Raw genomic sequence first — 22,026 nt, forward strand, 5'->3', positions numbered from 1 at the left:
AAGTAACAGTTTGACTATGTAACCTTGCGCTCTTCAGAGGTACCCATTATGGAAAGAAATATGGCGACTGCTCTCTATTGCTGGAGGTGAATAGACATTTGGTTTGTGGTTGCTGTGAAAAAGATGAAACGAATCAAGCAAGGGATTAACTGAAGAGTTATGTCCCTTGGTATCAAAACACATCAACTCTGGGGGTGGTTTTGCTGCAAGTTGGCAAGAGTTTTCTGGAAAAGAGTTTGAGAAATGTGTGTTTTTAAGGTTGGTTTTTAGTGGTACTATATGCATAACCTTTGCGAGGGAGGGGGTACAGATCTGTGCGTTTTCTTTCTTTTATGTTTTGGTTAAATTCTTGGGGCCTTTATGTATGCATGTAGTGTGCATAGTAGTATAATATGTGGAGGCTTATATTGGGTGGGGGTGGGGGGGGGGGGGGGTCTGAAGTGTATGTTTATGTTCTGGTCAAACACCTTGCTGGACTCCCAGCTGCTGGTGGAGGGCCAAAGTTGGAGGTCTGGAGAGATGTAACACCACAACCCTGGCCAAGTACATATGGTCGTCGAAAGAAATCATCACCGAGTACAGCATAAAGTGGAGTATTCTAGAGAAATGTAAGTCATACTTTAATAGCAGTAGGAAGTACAGATTATGCCTAGCTGAGAATAGAGTAATTTTTAAAAGCTCTCAGCACCAGGCATCTACCTGAACAGCAGAAGTGAAATCTTTAACCCTTACCCACATGAAAGGAAGTATATCCTATCATACCTATATGCCCCATCGTGACTATAATCACCAGTCCTCCTACTTCAGCTCTCCACCAATAACTGGGAGTCCAGCAGAGTTTGACCAGAACATACACAAATGCATCCACAAATAAACATGCATGCCCTGTGCTCCTGCACAGCAGACACCCACCCAATGGACATTTTTCCACCCCCTCCAATATAAGCCCCCAACACATATTGTATCCCTACATACCACATGCATACATAAATGCCCCAAGAATTTAATCAAACATAAAAGACAGAAAACACACAAACAAACACAGATCTGTATCACCCACCCCCACAAAGGCTATACATATAGTACCATTACACACATTCCATTTTCATCACAAGAACACCAACCTTAAAGACACACATTTCCCATAAACCCTTTTCCAGACAACCCTTGCCAACTTGCAACAAAACCACCCCCAGAGTTGATGTCTTTGATACCAAGAGACATAACTTTTGACTTAATCCCTTGCTTGATTTGTTTCAAACCAAATGTGTCTATTCACCTCCAACAATAGAGAGTAGTTGCTATATTTCATTCCATAATGGGTATCTCTGAAGAGCGCAGGGTTACATAATTGGACTGTTACCTAACACTTCATTCAACCCCTAATGTGAAACTGATAGGTAAGATCAGCTATAATGGATATATAATACTGTACACTTTGATTAATACACACACACACACACACTCATTATATTATAAAATAAGAGCAGGAAAATTACATCAAAAAATCATCACAGAAGATATATATCCAAAATAATATTGTATTAATAGATAGATGTATAAATATATAAAGCATGGTTATTTAAAAAGTTTAAAATATCTTACAATCGTTTTGTGAATGTATTACCCTTAGAAATGGAATCTAAAATTGATAATCATTATTAGGTAATACATCCACTCATCAAAGAGAAAGAGGGTGAATTTCCATGTAGTCAATCAATTGCTATTTAAAAATATATGAAAATGATATTGTTTAAAGATGTTGTTTAAAAGTTACTGGCGTAGATATGCATTGGTACAACCTTGTGCTAAAAATTTTGAAGAAAAATATAAATCCGTAGTAAAATCCTCTGTGGTAATCCATAATGGTTGGGTGTAATATAGATCCCATAATTCTGTTCTCTTCAATGTGAAATCCATAAATGCAGAAAATAAAAGTAGTTAAATTTTTGCCTTTTATATTTTGCCTTTATTTTAGAATGTAATATATAATCGCTCTTATTAAATGTCTAAATACCTTTACTGTTTTAGACATTTCCCTACCAAGAGCATTTATTAGAAATTCAGTATATTGTATTCTCATTGAATAACGATATCAATACATATAAATTTGACATGGGCAATTTTTTCTTGTTCTAGGATTCATGGTCGAACAGCTGGGTGGAATTGTGTGAAAAATTACACAGATGTGTAGAATGATCTGGTGGTGTTGCTGGGCTTTGTATTTCTTTCATAGCTCCCATGGTTACTGAGATAAATCTACTATAATAATGCTCTTGTGTTTATGAATAAGAACGGAAGGGGTGATAGATGAATAAGGAAGGAAGGAAGGGGTGATAGATGGATAAGGAGGGAATGAAGGGGTGATGTCATACTTGGTAGTGGGATGATGAAAATTGTATGCTGAAAAAATAAATCAAACAGCATTTCAACTCTGTGTGAATATATATGTGTGTGCATGTAAAAGTGGGGTATGTGAATGTGTGTGTGTGTGTGTTTGTGTGTGTGTGTGTGCGTGTGCACACACAATGGAAGTGAGATGGTTCACCTTTGTTTGCTTAGTATTTGGATTTATTTTTTGATTTGGTTGAATCTTGGTTGTTTTTTTTTGTTGGTTAGTTATTTTTAGCGTTTTGACAGAAAAAAGTCATTTTAAAATTGTTTTTAAACATAAGCATGCCCAAACAAGTCGAATGCTTACACAGAGCAGGTTTTACAGCCACATCATCCAAACTGACCGGGTGAAACTGGGCTTAGCTGCTAGTATATAAATATATATATATATGTATATATATATGTATTACTGGCCCTCATGCCGGTGACACATAAAAGCACCCACTACACTCTCGGAGTGGTTGGCGTTAGGAAGGGCATCCAGCTGTAGAAACTTTGCCAGATCAGATTGGAGACTGGTGCAGCCTTCTGGCTCACCAGCCATCAGTCAAACTATCCAACCCATGCCAGCATGGAATGTGGATGTTAAACGATGATGATGATGATGATCTGTATATCTATATCTATATATATCTATATCTATATCAATATCTATATCTATCAGGTCATCCCATAAGTTCTGTCCGAATTTTGAATGAAGAAAAAAGTGATCAAATGTTATATTTAATTGAAATTTAATCATCAATGTACTTTCCCCGATTATCTATGACTTCCTTCCATCTATTTACATACTTTTTAATCCCATCAATGTAAAACTCTTTTGGTTTCAAAGCGAAGAACTCTGAAATATCAGTTTTGACCTCTTGGCTTCCGAAAGTTATATCCCCCAAATGATTCTGTAAACTATGAAACAAAGGGTAGTCTGAAGGAGCAAGGTTGGGAGAATAGGGTGGAAGAGGAATTTTTTCCCAACCAAGCTCTTCGATCTTTGCAGTGTGGGGTCGCACATTGTCTTGATGAAACATCACTCCTTTTCAATTCACTAAAGCAGGTCTTTTTTTCTTCAAAGCTTGGTTCAAACGCTTTAATTGCTGACAGTGAACTTGAGAATTGAATGTTGCATTAAGTGGTAACAATTCAAAGTGAATTACTCGTTTGCAATCCCACCAGATAGAGAAAAGAACCTTTTTTCCATGAAGTTCCCTTCTCGGTTGTGGTTGAGCTTTTCCCTTTTACCAAGCCACTGTTTACGATGTTTAACATTTCAATAGAAGATCCATTTTTCGTCACCAGTCACAATTCTATCCAAAAAGGGTGAAATGAGTTCGCAAGAATGGAGAGAAGAGCAGGTGTCAACTCGGGACTTGCAGTTGCTTTTGGACAATTCATGAGGCACCCATTTTCCAAGTTTAGGAACCTTTCCAAGTTGTTGAAGATGATGATGAACAGTTGTATGGCTTGAACTAAGCTTTATTACCAATTCTTCAATTGATAATGCAGGATTTTCTTCAAGTAATGCCTCAAGGAGCTTATCATCAAACTCAACTGGACGTCCTGTTCTATCTTCATCTTCAAGGCTGAAATCTCCACTTCTGAATTTTGCAAACCATCTTCTGCAAGTTTTTTCATTCAAGTATTATTTCCCATAAACTGAATGTATATCTTGAGTCGCTTTGGCTGAAGAGTTTCCTTTTTTGTACTCATAAAGCATCATGTGCCTTAAATACTCTTTGGATACTTCCATGTTAAAAAGGGTTTTAATCAAAGAAATTTTAATTCTGTTATTCTGTAAAATAATATTTAATTAGTTGAAATGTACACAAATGCATAAAAATAATTTTTAATTCCATTAGACATTCTAAAATACTATCAAATTTCATTCAATTTTAAAAAAGGTAAATTCGGACAGAACTTATGGGATGACCTGATATATATATATATATATATATATATATATATATATATATATATATATATATATATATATATATATATATATATATATGTTTATGAATGTGTGTTGTAAGATTCCTGATATGAAACCGTTTGTTGAAATAGATATTGTTATATTTTTGGATACTCTTTTACTCTTTTACTCTTTTACTTGTTTCAGTCATTTGACTGCGGCCATGCTGGAGCACCACCTTTAGTCGAGCAAATCGACCCCGGGACTTATTCTTTGTAAGCCTAGTACTTATTCTATCGGTCTCTTTTTGCTGAGCCGCTAAGTGACGGGGACATAAACACACCAGCATCGGTTGTCAAGCAATGCTAGGAGGACAAACACAGACACACAAACACACACACACACACATATATATATATATATATATATATATATATATATATATATATATATATATATATACACATATATACGACGGGCTTCTTTCAGTTTCCGTCTACCAAATCCACTCACAAGGCTTTGGTCGGCCCGAGGCTATAGTAGAAGACACTTGCCCAAGGTGCCACGCAGTGGGACTGAACCCGGAACCATGTGGTTGGTAAGCAAGCTACTTATCACACAGCCACTCCTGCGCCTTAATGGTAATTTTTTTTTTTTCCCAAATAAACTCAAGCTGTATATATTCATTCTTCACTCGTTTATTACTGTTCTTATATTAACTGATGTCCTTTGTCCGGAAATCTTTTATCACACATTTGTGACCTCTTCAGTGACACTGTCCATCCTCCTGCTTCTCTTAGTCCATTCTGACAGAAAGTGTTGCTGAAAAGGTCACAGATGTGTGACAAAAGATTTCCAGACAATGGACATCAATTAAAATAAGGACAGTAATAAACAAGTGAAGAAGGAATATATAGTGTGTGCGTTTATTTGGAAAGAAAAAAAAAAAAATTGCCCACCCCAAAATATAACTATATAGGTGCGGGTGTGGCTGTGTGGTAAGTAGCTTGCTTACCAACCACATGGTTACTGGTTCATTCCCACTGCATGGCACCTTGGACAAGTGTCTTCTACTATAGCCTCGGGCTGACCAAAGACTTGTGAGTGGATTTGGTAGACGGAAACTGAAAGAGCCCATTGTATATATGTATGTATATATATATATATATATATATATATATATATATATATATGTGTGTGTGTCTGTGTGTGTGTGTCTGTGTGTGTGTGTGTGTGTGTTTGTGTATCTGTGTTTGTCTCCCCAACATCGCTTGACAACCGATGGTGTGTTTGCGTCCCCGTAACTTAGCGGTTTGGTAAAAGAGACCGATAGAATAAGTACTAGGCTTCCAAAGAATAAGTCCTGGGGTCGATTTGCTCGACAAATGGCGGTGCTCCAGCATGGCCGCAGTCAAATGACTGAAACAAGTAAAAGAGTAAAGAGTATATATATATATCGTCAGTGGATCATATATCCAAAACGAAGCACACTCTAAAAGATACAGCAGTAATGTATTTACATGAAGTTAAATATATATCATAATATATATCATAATATATATCATAATATATATCATAATACATATCATAATATATATCATAATATATATCATAATATATATCATAATACATATCATAATATATATCATAATATATATCATAATACATATCATAATATATATCATAATATATATCATAATATATATCATAATATATATCATAATATATATCATAATACATATCATAATATATATCATAATACATATCATAATATATATCATAATACATATCATAATATATATCATAATATATATCATAATATATATCATAATACATATCATAATATATATCATAATACATATCATAATATATATCATAATATATATCATAATATATATCATAATACATATCATAATATATATCATAATACATATCATAATATATATCATAATACATATCATAATATATATCATAATATATATCATAATATATATCATAATACATATCATAATATATATCATAATACATATCATAATATATATCATAATATATATCATAATATATATCATAATACATATCATAATATATATCATAATATATATCATAATATATATCATAATACATATCATAATATATATCATAATACATATCATAAGATATATCATAATATATATCATAATATATATCATAATACATATCATAATATATATCATAATATATATCATAATATATATCATAATATATATCATAATATATATCATAATATATATCATAATGCTTTTGAAGTAGGGTGCTGGTTGTTATGTGTGATTACATAATCATCATATTTATATCCATTTTCCTATGGGTTATTGGACAAGTTCTCTTCAGCACAACATCCTGACCAAATGGAATTTGGTTCCTATATAATAGCTGGCTTAATAAGAACCAATTAAATATTTTAATCAGTCTACTTATATTCTATCAAATAGGAATAATAACAAAGTTCAAATTACCTATGCTTTCAAAATAGCTTAGTGCCTCCTTTCTTGGTCCTTGAAAGGCAAGAATTCCATTGTACAATAATGTGATGTTATCAAATAAATTATAGATTGAATAACGTGGTTGATGGATGGAAAAAATGATATTCTTTCCTTTCTTAGATAACCTGTGTAAATAAGAAACAAACTTTAAAATTATAGATACATATATAAATAACTATACAATAAAAGAAACATCTCTTGAAATATGAGACATCAAATTTATAGGAATAATAAATAAGATTTTGTAAATTATGTCCTTCTCAATGCCATTTCAATAGATATTAAGCCCCATAAAAAAGTACATATAATCAAGGATCGCCAGGAAACCAAGTAATTCCGAAGAGTAGTAACTAGAACCTCTGCAGAGTGTTTGGTGTTGGGAAGGGCATCTAGCCATAAAAACCCTGCCAAAGCAAACATAGTAGCCTGGAGTAGTTTTCTACCTGGCCTGCTTCTGTCAACCATCCTTTTATGCATAGAAGACAGACATTAAATGATGATGATGATGAATACACGGGATTGGGTTTTTATTGTTACACCTACAACAGGACTTAAATTAGCCACTACAAACTAACTAAACACTAACTAAAATAATGCTTCCACTGTTTCAGGTAGTAAGCTAGATGTAGTGAGGTAGCAAGAGTTAAGTATACCAGCCATGAATTCAACAGTGTCAGTGGCAGCAAACAAACTAGTGGTCTTGCAAGTAGTCACATATCAAAACAATTCAGTCATATATAGCTTTCACAGATATTACATACTAGAATTTATTGAAATCAAATTTTGACTTGAAGAAATTTTTTAACTTACTTCATGAACTCCAATGATTTCTTACAGTTTAGATTATAATGGAACTCGAAGGTTCATGATACCTGCGGAGTATCTCCTTCTCCCATTACAATTATCTTCTGTAGTCTTAGGATCTAGAACTTGAAAGAAGAAGCAGGTGCAATTCAATGGTTGTTGATTTAGTTCTCATTCATGTGGTTCACTCCCGGCGACCATCTGTATCGCAGCGCGCGGCTCATTATAACTCCATTCACGTGAGATACATTACCTCTGGAGGTAACAGGTGAAGTTAGAGCAGGACCAGAATCTGCTGTGAGCTGCCAGTTTGCAGTGTTGCTCAGTGTGAGCACGAACCCAAGAGAGAGAATCACCTTAATACGCCTCCTTAAATAGATGTTGCCCACAAGAGCCTCGCTGTGGTCTCGCGCATGGCAAACATGGTTGTAGGCGAGATCTCGCTCTTGTCTCAGACATGGTAATGGATGCCGGCAAGATCTCACACAAAATGGTGCTGGCTTCTTGTGTCATGCTACAGATTCCACATTAGAAGAGTTTACTTAAACTTACTTTTCTTATTTCTTTGGAAAAAAATTTTCTGAGCAAGCAGAATGTTGTTATGTAATTGATATACTCATTAGTTTACTAAATTAATTTCTTTCTTTACAAAAGATATCACAGGCTTTTAGATAAGTCACAAGAATAATTTTTACAGGAAAAGTACAGTCTGATCAAATAACACCAATATCATACTTGTGTGTATTCTATATAGTCCCAAACTGATGAAATGAAAAGTTGAAGAAACTGAAATCAAACAAATCTAAATCCCATAATACATCTATTTCAACAGTACTGTCTTGGCTAGCTATATAAATAATGTATGATGAATGTAAGGTAGCAAACTGAGCCAAGTAATATATCACTTGCACTAATCTAATTGAGTCAAACACAACACATAAGTGACTCCATAATTAGGCCTAAGTTCTATGGTATGCTGCCAGCAATTCACATCTAAGCCTATCTTTTCTTTAATATTACCATCATTGTAACTTTTGTTTATGTTTATATGAAAAGGTAGGGGATGTTAGGGAGAGACAATGTCTATAGTAGGAGGTTCTGGTAATTCCTTTTCAACACAGCTTGTCTTCCATGTACACCCACCTGGCACCCAGCTCTCGACTGTTTGTATGCAAAAGTACACCACTTCTGAGCAACAGCATTGGTGGTAGGCCAGCTAAACCAGATGGAAGGCTGCCAATCAGTTGTAAATTTTCAGTGAAATTCTTTCAAGACTTATCATCCTCCGCATATAAAGACTGGATTCCAGTGCCCCATTTAGAGGAAACAACCATCAGTAGTCAACTTTCACCAGTCAGAAAGATGTGAATTGCTGGCAGCATACCATAGAACTTGGGTCTAATAATGTTATTTCTGAGCACGGTGAGATATGTAGATGTCCCTGGTCATCCCACTGCTTCCTTGGTATACTTTCAGCTGTTTCAGCTCATCTTGGCACTGACCCAAGAAGTTAAGTACAAGAGGGTGAGGCTGTTTATTTACAGTACAGTCCATCCTTACTATAATACAAGTCCAGGCAAGTCAGGATTTGAATGGTAGATATTTTGCTGCAGTAGTCAGGTTATCATGTACATCTTCAATCATAAAATACTGCCACTCCCATAGTTTCTTTGGTTGTGAAGGCACCTTCCATGTGCCTTCACAAGATTCTCCATTGCCTATTTGGCTTCATCCCTCATTGTTGATGCTCTTTAACTCTCAAGAATTCAGATTTCTCAGTCAAATGTAATACTTTTTTATACACACTGATATGAATTAGTCATGTATTGCCTTGTAACTTTGTGTAAAACAAAATGCTAGAAAGAAAGAAAGAAAGAAAGAAAGAAAGAAAGAAAGAAAGAAAGAAAGAAAGAAAGAAAGAGGGAGGAGGGAGAGAGGAAGAAAGAAAGGAAGGAAGGAAGGAAGGAAGGAAGAAAGAAAGAAAGAAAGAAAGAAAGAAAGAAAGAAAGAAAGAAAGAAAGAAAGAAAGAAAGAAAGAAAGAAAGAAAGAAAGAAAGAAAGAAAGAAAGAAAGAAAGAGAAAATACATAGCAAATCATAATTACTTTTTTAGAAGATGCATAACACTGTATGCTGTACTGGAATCAAGACCAGTGGTTGGTTCATCAAGAAACAAAATCTGTGGAGAAGTGATTAGTTCCAAACCAATACAAGTCCTTTTTCGTTCACCACCCGAAATACCTCGTATTAATTCACTGCCAACCTAGTGATAAACAGTAATACGAGAAAAGGTCCAATGTAATTCTGCCTTTTTATATATTCATTAGGAGAAATATATGAAAAAATTTCCTGCCTGTAGACTGCGGACATGTGAAAATATATTAGACCTGCTTTGGGAAGTAATCAGGCTGGACTAGAAGTTTAGAGAATCTTTTAATCTATTTAGAACAAACAGCTTCTCTATAGATATAGAAAAGGGATTAATTAGGCCAATAGGAGAGCCTCTAAGCAATCACTTAACCAGATAGAAATTGATGTACGATGCTGTTGTGAAGGACTGAAGAGCTTACTTTAGATTTTATATTACTCACTTGATTTCTATTGTCAATATGTGGATAGATGACATGCTTTTGAAAGTATGTATCTATTTTTTTTTTTCCTTTGCTTCAACACTGTTTGTTTGTTACAGGACAGAGGTGTCAATAAGTATTTTCCATTAAAACATTACAGATTTTCAGAGAGTTTCTACAGATGGGTAAGTTTCACTGTTATTTATGCTTATCTAATGTCAACAGTTGTACTGGTTAACTTTTCTGGTTGCCTGCATCATACTGTTGATTTGATTAAAATATTTTTCTTCTTGTTTATCTTTGGAATTATTTATTGTTTATGTACCTGTATGAGGTAGTTTTTCTAAATAAGTATACAAACATGCTTGTTGCTGATCTTATTCCATAAATAACCATTGGATATTGGCCAAAGATAATATTAGCCATAAATTAGTATGTCTCTACTGCACATCAAATTTTGGTCTGATCCTGAACTTCAGCAGAGTAAAAGATGTTTTCTCTGGTGAAGAATAGATCTAAATTTTGCATGAAAATATAGAAAAGATGTAGGTAGAAATTCCATATGACACACAAACTATGGACAGTTGCAACACAAATGTCATACAATCTTCCCTATCACTAATGATATAAATATAAATGTCATAAAACTATACTGAAGAAATGTAAATAACAAATACCATAGCAGATGATAGAAAGAACTCTCTGCTTTCAAACGATATAAGAGGTATCATGATCAGTTATCATTGTTGTTTTTTATGATTTAGCCTCAAGCCAACTTTAATCAAGCAGACTTATGATTAAAGATATTCCAGTTGTGAACATCCCATCTTTTTTTTCTTCAGACAGTGTATCTAGGTTTACATTATGCAAAATATATTTACATTTTTGAGGAAATAAGGTATGGTTTGAGGAGGATTTGGCTGCTATTTCTAGCAGATCATATAGTGGGTTCCTCATCAGTTCGAGATGTGTCATTAATATCAGTAAGGTCATTTAGCCTTACTGCTAATGAGGAAGACACCTAACATTCTGGAGAAGGCCTTTGATAAGATAATATAATGGTCGTTCAGGAAACCAGGGAAAGAGAACTAGTTTGTGAGAGTCATACATGCTATGTAGAGAAGTAGAGTCAGCAAAGTGAGAGTCAGCAATGAGTTAAGCAATGAATTTAGCTTACAAACAGAAGTTCAGTATAACTCAGTCCTTGGCCCTCTTTTCTCTTTATCATAATTACAGGAATATATTAAACAATGAGTAACATCAACACTTACTTTGGAGTCAGCCACGTCAGTGAGCCCTAATTCTTCTATCAATGCATTCACCCTTTGTTCACGGGTTGCTGATGAAAATGTGGCAGGCAAACGAAGGGCTGCAGAAAACCACAAGTTTTCTTTCACACTGAGAGTTGGCATAATGACATCATCCTATAAAGAAAAAGACAATGAAAAGTGGGAAAAAGAGATAGCTGGAGGAAGAGAATGAAAAAGTGATAGATAGTGAGCAAGAGAAACAGAAGAGAAAACAAGAATAAGAGAGACAGACAATTTAAGATTGAAGGAGAGAAAAAGAGATACAGGAAAAAGGGTGCTTGGCTTAGATAGAAAGGAAGGGAGTCATCTTGTTTCTGGTAGCCATTGGTATCTGGATCTCCATTTGTTTTGAGTTAAAACAGTTGATTTTTTTTTTCTTTACGAGCACCCTAACACCTACTGGAACAGGAAAACATCAACTGATGTGAGACTAAATTATTTCATTGTTTGCCTATTTTACTACACTAATTCAACTGTTGTGCACAAGTAAACTGAAAGAGCAAATAAGCTTTAAATGCATCAGGCTGATGTACTCAGGAGGGATGTGATGTGAATGGATTATGAGTGCAAAGTAAAATAAATGTACCAATGGAGGAGTCTGAAGACTTGAAAGGAAGTATTAAGTTAGAGAAGCTCACAAATGAGATAATGCTGGAGTGAGATGAAAGGTGGTTTGCTATTGTAATGAATTCTAGTGAGCTTCCTCTCTTATATATAAAGACATACGAACGTAGCAGGTAACAGCTAACCCTTGGGTGCTGTTTGGACCCCGTTGTATCTACCACTCTGATTGGTTGGTATTGGCGCAATTTGTCTCTTACTTTATTTTGCGCCAATATGCAACCCAACCAATCACAGCCTTCAAATAAGTCATGTGAGACAGTCTGTTCCAAAACTGCATTTGAACCTACCCGTCATATATAAAAGCTCACCACCTACTTGTCTCAACGTCAGTTGGTTCCAAACTTTCTAAGGTCTAATCACTGACCATGTTGCAGCGACCTCCATTTTTGTCGCCACCACTGATGTCTCTCACCAACGTTGTCAACATCAACACAGCACCAACACTCTGCACTGGTTCTAACACATCACTGTTTGTGAGCTTCTCGCCAGGGTTAACAGCTAACATATAACCCATGCAGAGGCATGTAGATATATGAACAAATGTACATCAACCACTTCTATTCAGCTTGTGTATATATACATGTGACCACAATAAACATATTTAAAGTAACCACATTGTGTTTTATATATTCTTCATTCAGGTCTACTACCAAACAACATTACAGCTTTCTGAGCGGAGTCTCATTAGATGACACCACAACCTATAACATCTAAACTATATTCTTGATGGTGGTGCACAACAATAAATGGTATACAGTTACAGGCTTTGTGAACATTACTGAATGTGGTAGAAAATTTTATTGGCAAGTGTATATACATGATGGAAGATGAAAATGATGTTGACAACCTTGCAGCAGCTAATATTATACAAGAGCAAGGCCAATGAAAACTAACATAATTATAATGATGATGATAATCTTAGAAAATATACCAAAAACAAAAAACTCACCTGTTCTACGTAACCAACTTGACATTTGAAGTTGGCTGGTGGTAAACGGCCATTGATTAATAAGATACCTGACAATCCAGCTGGATTTTTTTGACCACTTATAACATTCAACAAGCTAGAATAGAAAGGTATTCTTTTCATTGGTTTTTACAAATGGAAAGTGGTTAGCAAAAATAGAAATCCAGTCACAAAAATTATCCAAGACTTCAAGCAGAACATTATAGCTGGAACCGACACACTCAGCCACATATGCTTACAATTTAGTGCTACTGTGAAATACTTTAGTGCAACTATGAGAGGCGTTATAAGAGGCTCTAGCACTATAAGAGGCTCAAATGCTACTGTGAGAAGCTCAAATGCTACTATGAGAGGCTCAAATGCTACTATGAGAGGCTCAAATGCTACTATGAGAGGCTCAAAAGCTACTATGAGAGGCTCAAATCCTATTATGAGAGGCTCTTGTGCTACTTATAAGAGGAAGCTCTGGTGCTACTCTGAGTAATTCTTGAATGTAGGGAATGTGTGGGAGAGAGAGGGCCAGCCATGGGAGAGAAGTAGACCCAACAGAGGGATCAACTATCCAAGTTGACAGCAGTATGGTAGATACAGTGATTAAAGATGTAACAGTAGGGAAAGCAGCTAGCCCATCATGGACAGTTGCCAAGATGCTTAAAATATCTAGCAAAGTAGGGTACAGCCTGTCACCAGTATATATTTCTTTATTGCCCACAGAGGGCTAAACATAGAGGAGTCAAACAAGGACAAACAAAGGATTTAAGTCGATTACATTGACCCCAGTGCGTAGCTGGTACTTATTTAATCTTGAAAGGACGAAAGGCAAAGTCGACCTCGGTAGAGTTTGAACTTAGAATGTAACAGCAGATGAAATACCGCTAAGCATTTCACCTGGCATGCTAACAATTCTGCCAGCTCGCCTGTCACCAGTATAGCCAATCAAGTAACACAGGAAGACATCATACCTAATGACTAGCACAGTAGTATCATAAATTGCTAAACAAACAAAAGAAATGCACTAGAGAGAGGAAAGCACAGATGCATCAAACTGTTGGAACAGGTTATAGAAGTTATAGAGTTATTGCAAAATCAATTAAGAGCAGGATTAATGTGAATGAAATGCTATTTAGCTTTGTGTCAGGATGAGATACCATCGGTGCCACTTTTCAAGAGAAGTGCTTAGCTAGGAATAAGCCAGCATTCATCGTTCTGTGATATGGTGGTCACCAAGGAAGCTGGGGGTATATGAATGGTTTGTGATAGCTATACAAACCTTATACAGAGGTGCAATCAGCAATGTGTAAATAAGTGATGAGTTCAGTGATGAATTTAGCATACAGATAACAGTTTTCAGACCATTCATGTTTACAATAGTCTTCTAAGCCATAACAGAGTAATTTAAGAGTGGTTATCCTTGGAAACTCCTGTATGCTGATAGCAACTCTTATAAAAATGATCTGTAGAACATTTTGGAGGAAAAAATTCCAGACAGGGAACCAAAATCTGAAACTGAATGACTATAAAGTGAATTTAGCAAAAGCAAAAGTTTCAGAGAGTGAGAAGGAAGACAAGACCCTAATACTATCAGGAAAAATGCTATGTTAAGTATACAGAAAAGAAGTAGGTGGACATTCTATAAAGTGTGCCTAGTGTAAACAATGAATGCACAATAGCTATTGCTACACACACAAACATCCATCTAACTGATTGACAATCTAACATGCTGCTGTATCCTATCTAACTTTTACACAAAGACTATATTTCCTGTTCTTCTGAACTTCAAATTCCTTTAGCATTTCAACTGTTTCCTAGTCCTCTTTCCCCAAAACTATATTTCTTTGGGGTTTCTTTCTTGACTACATTTTCCTAATAAGTGATTACTTAATACAATATGCAAAAGCCATGAACACTGCCCTCTTTCCCTTAATCTACATACTAAATAAATATCTAAAACTACAACTGTTTGGAAATAAATACTTACGAGGATTTCCCACAGCCTGTTGGTCCCATAATAGCATTCATGCCAGATGGAAAAATTCCACTGCACAGACATGTAAAAAAAAAAAGAAACTTTAATGCGAACAAAAGACACTGGTAATATGAAATTACAACAATCCTTGAAAATTTGAAGACATAAGAAAATTCCATTGTAGCAAATCATTCTGTTAACTTTAGATCACAAAAATGGGACCTATTCCATCTCAGTCACAGATTCTTAAGTTACTTTTTTTTAACTAAACAGTTTGAAACTTCAAACACTGGTAGAATTTCTCACATAGAACACAGTTTACTCTGAATGTTTTTGACAAAATTTCATATTTTAGAAGTTATTTTGTGTTAAAGTTGTCGTATTTGGGTAATTTCAGCCAATCAATGACGTGTATTCGGTTGAAGAAAGCTACTGCTGTTTACAATAGTAATTGAAGAGGAACAACTTCCGGGTCATCTCTACTAAATGTCACCACTCTGTTCGAAGAATCAACACCAAGAAGGAAGAAATATCATTTACATATATTCATTTGTTTGCCCGACATCAGTATTTTATAAACACATAACGCACGCTGGTGTTTAAAAGACCTATTGAGCAATGAGTCCACAGCTAGCTTTTTTGTTGTTGATGTATATGTAGTTTTTTTGGGGAAGGCAATGGTGATGGTGTGGGAGGTGCAGAAATACTTTTGGTTGAAAATGGGTAGATAAAGTGATCAAGGTAGTTAAAGTGTGTGATAGGATAATTAAATTTAGACTAATCTTGGAAAACATGATAGCAACATTTATCTGGTGTGTGTGTGTGTGTGTGTGTAGGTATGTGTGTCTCCTTGACTTGACATTGTGTAATAGTTGTAGAGAAGCATCACCATCTTTCAAACAGTGTCCTTTGTTTTCCAATCTCCTGTGAAAATATGTCCAATCATAGGGAAATATTAACTTGCTTGAAACAGATGAGGACTGACAATAGAAAGGGCATCTGGCCATAAAATATGTACCTCAATAAATTCTGTTTGATCCATGCAGGCATGGAAAAGTGAACGTTAAAACAATGATGATGGTAGTGGTGGTGCTGGTAGTGATGATAATGATGATGATATGTGGTGTGTGTGTGTGTGTGTGTGTGTGTGTGTGTGTGTGTGTGTGTGTGTGTGCATGTGCGCGCGTGCATGTGTGCGTGCGTGCATGCATGTGTGTGTGCGTGCATGTGTGTGTGTGTGTGTGTGTGTGTGTGTGTGAGTGTGTAAGGTGATCAAAGCATAAAAATAGGTGTCTGTCTTCAGAAAACAAACAGTGGAAGATGAGAGCTTTCCAAATCTTGGTCAGACAACATGAAATAGACAACAAAAGGATAGTTCCCAACTAGCAACACCTGATCAAGTTATTTAATATACACATCAATTTGGTGTTCTGTAATTCAATAAAGCTGATCAAATGTGTCTGGAAACATCTCTTCAGGGGATCTGGCACTGCAATGTTTGTTCTGATGAAGCGAAATTTACTGATTCTATCATGAACAATGCATTTGCAGCAATGAGGCCTTCTGGAACTTTCTTGCTTTTCTATTCATGAAGATACACCAAAATTCAATAACTTGCTATCCACTTAAAAAATGGCCAACAAATTTATTTTACTTGAGGAATACATGCAACACAGCTAACTCTAAATATAAAGTATGCAATGCTTACAACCCTTTCCAAGCTATGCCAGTATGATCTTTGCAAAAATATCACTCCACCATCAAGTTCTGTTTTACTTATATACTGAACAGCTAGCAATGGTGTCAAAAAATATGTTCCTGTTGAAAGCCAACTTCATAGAAATATTGACAGTGCCATCGAAAGAGAGAATACTGTACAAACTAATCAACCAGAAGGCTTCTTTCTATGACTCCTCTGTACAGTGTGAAATTCAAGTTCATTTCAAGATCTTTGAAGATCCAATGATAAAGTTTGCTCCATCTCTAGAGAGCAAGACATAAATTAATACTTGGATTGCTAGAGAGTGATGGCCAACAGGATGTAACATAGTTAGAAGCTTCTCTACTTCAAACTGCTTTTATTAGGGTTCATTTCAGCATAGTGTCAAAATGTTGTGAACACTGCTTGCTTCTGTTTTGGCACAAGTATCATGATGACTTTGCTAAAGATTTCATTCATCAAGCTCAAGATATACTCCAGTACGGAAACAGAGTTCACAAATGAAATCTATAATACAACCCTCTTCAACAAGCTTGGCGATATAAATGGCCAAGAACTTCAAAAGTACAGCATCTCTAAACCTAACTACACTGGAGTCAATAACTCAGCAACAGAAGTTTTGAAAGATGCATCATATAATATTAACATATTAACAGCATATATCAATGAATAACCCAAACCCACTGCAGATGAAAGGGCAGTCAATTCTGGTGTTTTTGACAAGATTCTGATTTGGCAACCAGAAGCTGACATTTGCTTTCGTGATATCTGCAGTATCTGAAGAAATAACTACATAGTTATTGCTGTTATTTCTTCAGGCACTGCTGCCATGTTCCTCCATGGTTGGGGTTGTACATTACATTTTGCTTTCAAGCTTTTCTTGAACTTAGGGACCTGTTTACCAAATTGCGAGGAATTGGAGAACCACGTGAGTTTTAAGTGATACTATCAGGTCATCTCATAAGTTCTGTCCAAATTTTCAATAAAGAAAACAAGTGACCGAATGTTATATTTAATTGAAATTTAATCATCAATGTACTTTCCCTGATTATCTATGACTTCCTTCCATCTATTTATATACTTTTTAATCCCATCAATGTAAAACTCTTTTGGTTTCAAAGCGAAGAACTCTGAAATGTCAGTTTCGACCTCCTCCTAGCTTGCGAAAGTTATGTCCCCCAAATGATTCTATAAACTATGAAACAAATGGTAGTCTGAAGGAGCAAGGTTGGGAGAATAAGGTGGATGAGGAATTTTTTCCCAACCAAGCTCTTCGATCTTCTGTGATGTGATCTTTGCAGTGTGGGGTCGCACATTGTCCTGATGAAACATCACTCCTTTTCAATTCACTAAAGCAGGTCTTTTTTTCTTCAAAGCTTGGTTCAAACGCTCTAATTGCTGACAGTAGACTTGAGAATTGAATGTTGCATTAAGTGGTAACAATTCAAAGTGAATTACTCCTTTGCAATCCCACCAGAGAGAGAGAAGAACCTTTTTTGCATGATGTTCCTTTCTCGGTCGTGGTTGAGCTTTTTCCCTTTTACCAAGCCACTGTTTACGATGTTTAACATTTCAATAGAAGATCCATTTTTTGTCACAGTCACAAGTCTATCCAAAAAGGGTGAAATGAGTTTGCGAGAATGGAGAGAAAAGCAGATGTCAACTTGGGATTTACAGTTGCTTTTGGACAATTCATGAGGCACCCATTTTCTAAGTTGTTGAAGATGATGATGAATAGTTGTGTGGCTTGAACTAAACCTTATTGCCAATTCTTCAACTGATAATGCAGGATTTTCTTCAAGTAATGCCTCAAAGAGCTTATCATCAAACTCAACTGGACGTCCTGTTCTATCTTCATCTTCAAGGCTGAAATCTCCACTTCTGAATTTTGCAAACCATCTTCTGCAATTTCTTTCATTCAAGCATTCTTTCCCATAAACTGAATGTATATCTCGAGTCGCTTTGGCTGCAGAGTTTCCTTTTTTGTACTCATAAAGCATTATGTGCCTCAAATGCTCTTTGGATACTTCCATGTTAGAAAGGGTTTTAATCAAAGAAATTTTAATTCTGTTAGTCTGTAAAATAATATTTAATTAGTTGAAATGTACACAAATGCATAAAAATAATTTTTAATTCCATTAGACATTCTAAAATACTATTAAATTTCTTTCAATTTAAAAAAAAGTAAAATCGGACAGAACTTATGGGATGGCCTGATAAATGTTTGTCAAGAATGAATGCACAATTTCTCACAAGAAATCTCTGGAGTTTCTGGACAGCAGGTAGCAGAACTTGTGCAACAACAGATCTCAGTGAGAGAAGTAGCAACAGTAATGACAGGTGACTTCTGTCAAATTCTGCTAGAGATTTCAAAAGAAACAAAAGCCTATGAAATCCACTCTTGTTTTAAAGCGTCATCACTTAGGAGTAAAGTTAAATTTTTACAAACACTCTCAAAATATAAGAATTAATTCTTTTGTTGATCAGCTGTCAGGTCATTTTGCTAAATATCTGTTACAATATGAAAAGGAAAGATTTCTTTCCAGCAGTAATAGCGCTACGAATCCAGCTCTCGTAAGTGCAGGGTTAACACAACAAACGAACTGATATCGAATGTGTATTTCAATCTCAAACATACTAAACACGAAACTGGATGTTAGAGATAAAAATCTGTTTCAAAAACAATTGTCTTTTTACTGAGTTTTCGACCATTTGTCAAAAACTCTGCTAAATTCAATGGTTTCGCTTTCTGAATCATAAGACGAAAAATCCCCTGAAATCTTTGTAAATTGAAATAAATAATAAAGAAATAGTTCGGAAAAACAAACATGAAGGCAAACTCTGAAACAAAATTCACGTTTATTGTCCAGTTAGTTCATTCACAATTCTAAAGCAGACAACATTTGATAAAATACTTCCACACCAGTTTAACACCTAGATTACACATTTGTTCAAATTTCTAATAACAACCTTGAACGTACAAGAAAGTCGTTAGAGTGTTTCAAAAAACGCCTTAAAATATTTGTTCCGGCTCTCTGCGCTCTGAGTTAAAAACCCACCAAGGACAACTTTGAGTGATCTTTGAGTTTGGTACAACCCTTTTACTTTTGTCACTCAAAATAACATATCTTGGAGATAAGTCTAAATCAAGCACATCGAAACGATTCAAAGGTAGATGCGACTTTCATATCCGTCATCCTTAACACGTTGGATGTGTTTGGAAAAAGAAACAAGTGATAGGAACATGACACATATTTTTATCGCTCAAATGGCTTTTTCTTTTCAAGTTTAAGGTAAGCGTTTAACTGGATTGCTTTCATATAACATTTGAAAATATATTCAAACATCGTACGATTTAAAAGGAAACCAAGTCAGATTGTCAGCTGAAAGAACGATGGCAATTTTCAGTCTTCTGATTTACGTATTGAGTTCTATAATTCATTGTGTCTTGGTATGAATCAATCGAGATGAGTGTGTCTGTGTGTTATATACACACACATGAATATATATGTGTGTGTGTGGGCGTACGCGCGTGGTTTTCAATCGTTTCATAGTTTTGACGTGTTTGATTTAGGCCGTTATCACTAGGATACGCCATCTTGATAAAAGTGAAAGTGATGTGATTGCCTTTCATCCATTCAGTGTCAACAAATAAAGTACCATTGAAGCAATGAGATCGATTTCTCCCCCCCTCCCCCCTCTCTCTCTCACTCACTCACTCACTTAGAGTCAGCTAAAGGAAGGAACAAAGAAAAGAACGTCCATATCGCGGCCCCACTAATTATGTCACCACTAATATGAACATGATAAAAAAAAACAACATAACTATGGTTGAAAAGAGAAATACTAAAAAGATACAGAGATCGCTTCAGTTTTAGTACAAAACTCTACTTACGTAATACTCGATAAGACAGTTTTCTCTTTAATCTCCCCACATAATGGTAGGCTTCTGGTCTTAACGACATAGCTGACATCGTGAACACTGATAATAGTTTGTTGACTCAGGCTCAATTTCCTGAAATCGAAATTGTCTATATCGAAAGTTGAATCCTCCACAGTTTCCGATGGATCCTCCAAATATAGCTTTGTGCCCTGGTCATTGTTATTGTCCTGGTCATTGTTATTGTCCTGGTCATTGTTATTGTCATTAGCTGCTGTTTGGTCCATTTAAACCTGTACCGTTCACGAAAACGAATGAGTTACACAAGCCAATTGTTTAACTCTTTCTTTCTTTCTCTCTGTTTAATGTCTCTTTCCCTCGATCGAAAACAAATCAAAAAATTTTCGGTTGTCTTTTTTTCTTTCTTCTCTTTCTTTTTCTCCTTGGACGTTTATATATTCGAAATATCGTTTCATAGGATGACAAGCTTAAGCGTGCGAGCAGTGAACTTTTCAGATTCATGAATAAACTTTGAAGCAGTGTTGTTGCAAAATACTACCATTCGTCTCGCCTATATCGGTATCTAACATCATGTAATACCTATGTGTATAACTACATGTACGCGCATATACAAACATATATATTATATGAAATCGTTCTTATAACATTGTCTTTAGGACACCATTTTTGTTTTATTCATACACGTATGCAGGGCCTGTAAGAAAAATTGTACAAAGTGGAACGAGTACTTTCGTGGGTCAATATAATGTTTAAGACTCGTTAACGAAAACAAAAAGAAACCCTGCCTAATAGGTGTAAAAAAAGTGTGTAGAAAACGAATAGGGAAAAGAATTTGTGCAAACAAACGTGGGGTGGGGAGAGGACTTTCGGAAAATTCACAAGATCCGATTTTTCCCTCATAACTTTCAGGAAAATGGATATATATTGATGAAATTTTATAGAAATACCGTTCAAATGGCACAAATTACGATTATAAAGAAATTTCTGGGGAAAATGTTTTCCGAAGGGGTAGGGAGAGGATTTCGGAAAATTCATACAATCCGTTTTTTCCCCTCATAACTTTCAGGAAAATGGATATCTTTCAATGAAATTTTACAGAAACTTCTTTTAAACAGCATGGATTATAATTATAAAGAAATTTGTGGGGAAAATGTTTTCCGAGGGGGTGGAGAAAGGACCGTCGGAAAGTTCACACGATCCGTTTTTTCCCTTATAACTTTCGGGATCTAGTTTAGCGCTCGGTCACCAAAGCGAAAAAAAAGACAGTCTAATAGGTATATGAAAACAAAAAAGTTTGCGCAAACGAATGGGGTGAATGGGTGGGGAGAGGATTTCGGAAAATT

The 22,026-nt window shown here is 35.4% G+C and overlaps 1 protein-coding gene across 3 annotated transcripts in view; it reads right to left on the reverse strand.

Moving 5' to 3' along the window:
• Window positions 1-21,095, reverse strand: part of LOC106870928 (broad substrate specificity ATP-binding cassette transporter ABCG2) — a 44,796-nt gene extending 23,701 nt beyond the window's left edge. For 2 of the 3 annotated variants that reach the window (XM_089348789.1, XM_014917168.3), the window contains exons 1-6: window positions 20,678-21,095; window positions 15,075-15,134; window positions 13,079-13,193; window positions 11,467-11,619; window positions 9,731-9,888; window positions 6,796-6,947 (exon numbers count right to left, since the gene is read on the reverse strand). In XM_089348789.1, coding sequence (XP_089204915.1) covers window positions 6,796-6,947; window positions 9,731-9,888; window positions 11,467-11,619; window positions 13,079-13,193; window positions 15,075-15,134; window positions 20,678-20,949 — 910 coding nt within the window. In that variant the 5' untranslated portion in view covers window positions 20,950-21,095. The remainder of the gene's footprint in view (window positions 1-6,795; window positions 6,948-9,730; window positions 9,889-11,466; window positions 11,620-13,078; window positions 13,194-15,074; window positions 15,135-20,677) is intronic. The other variant, XM_014917167.3, reaches the window with a different exon arrangement.
• Window positions 21,096-22,026: the final 931 nt, after the last annotated feature.

Source organism: Octopus bimaculoides, chromosome 3 (assembly GCF_046866305.1).
Source record: "Octopus bimaculoides isolate indiv1 chromosome 3, ASM4686630v1, whole genome shotgun sequence".
In the NCBI taxonomy this organism is placed as follows: Eukaryota; Metazoa; Mollusca; class Cephalopoda; order Octopoda; family Octopodidae; genus Octopus; species Octopus bimaculoides.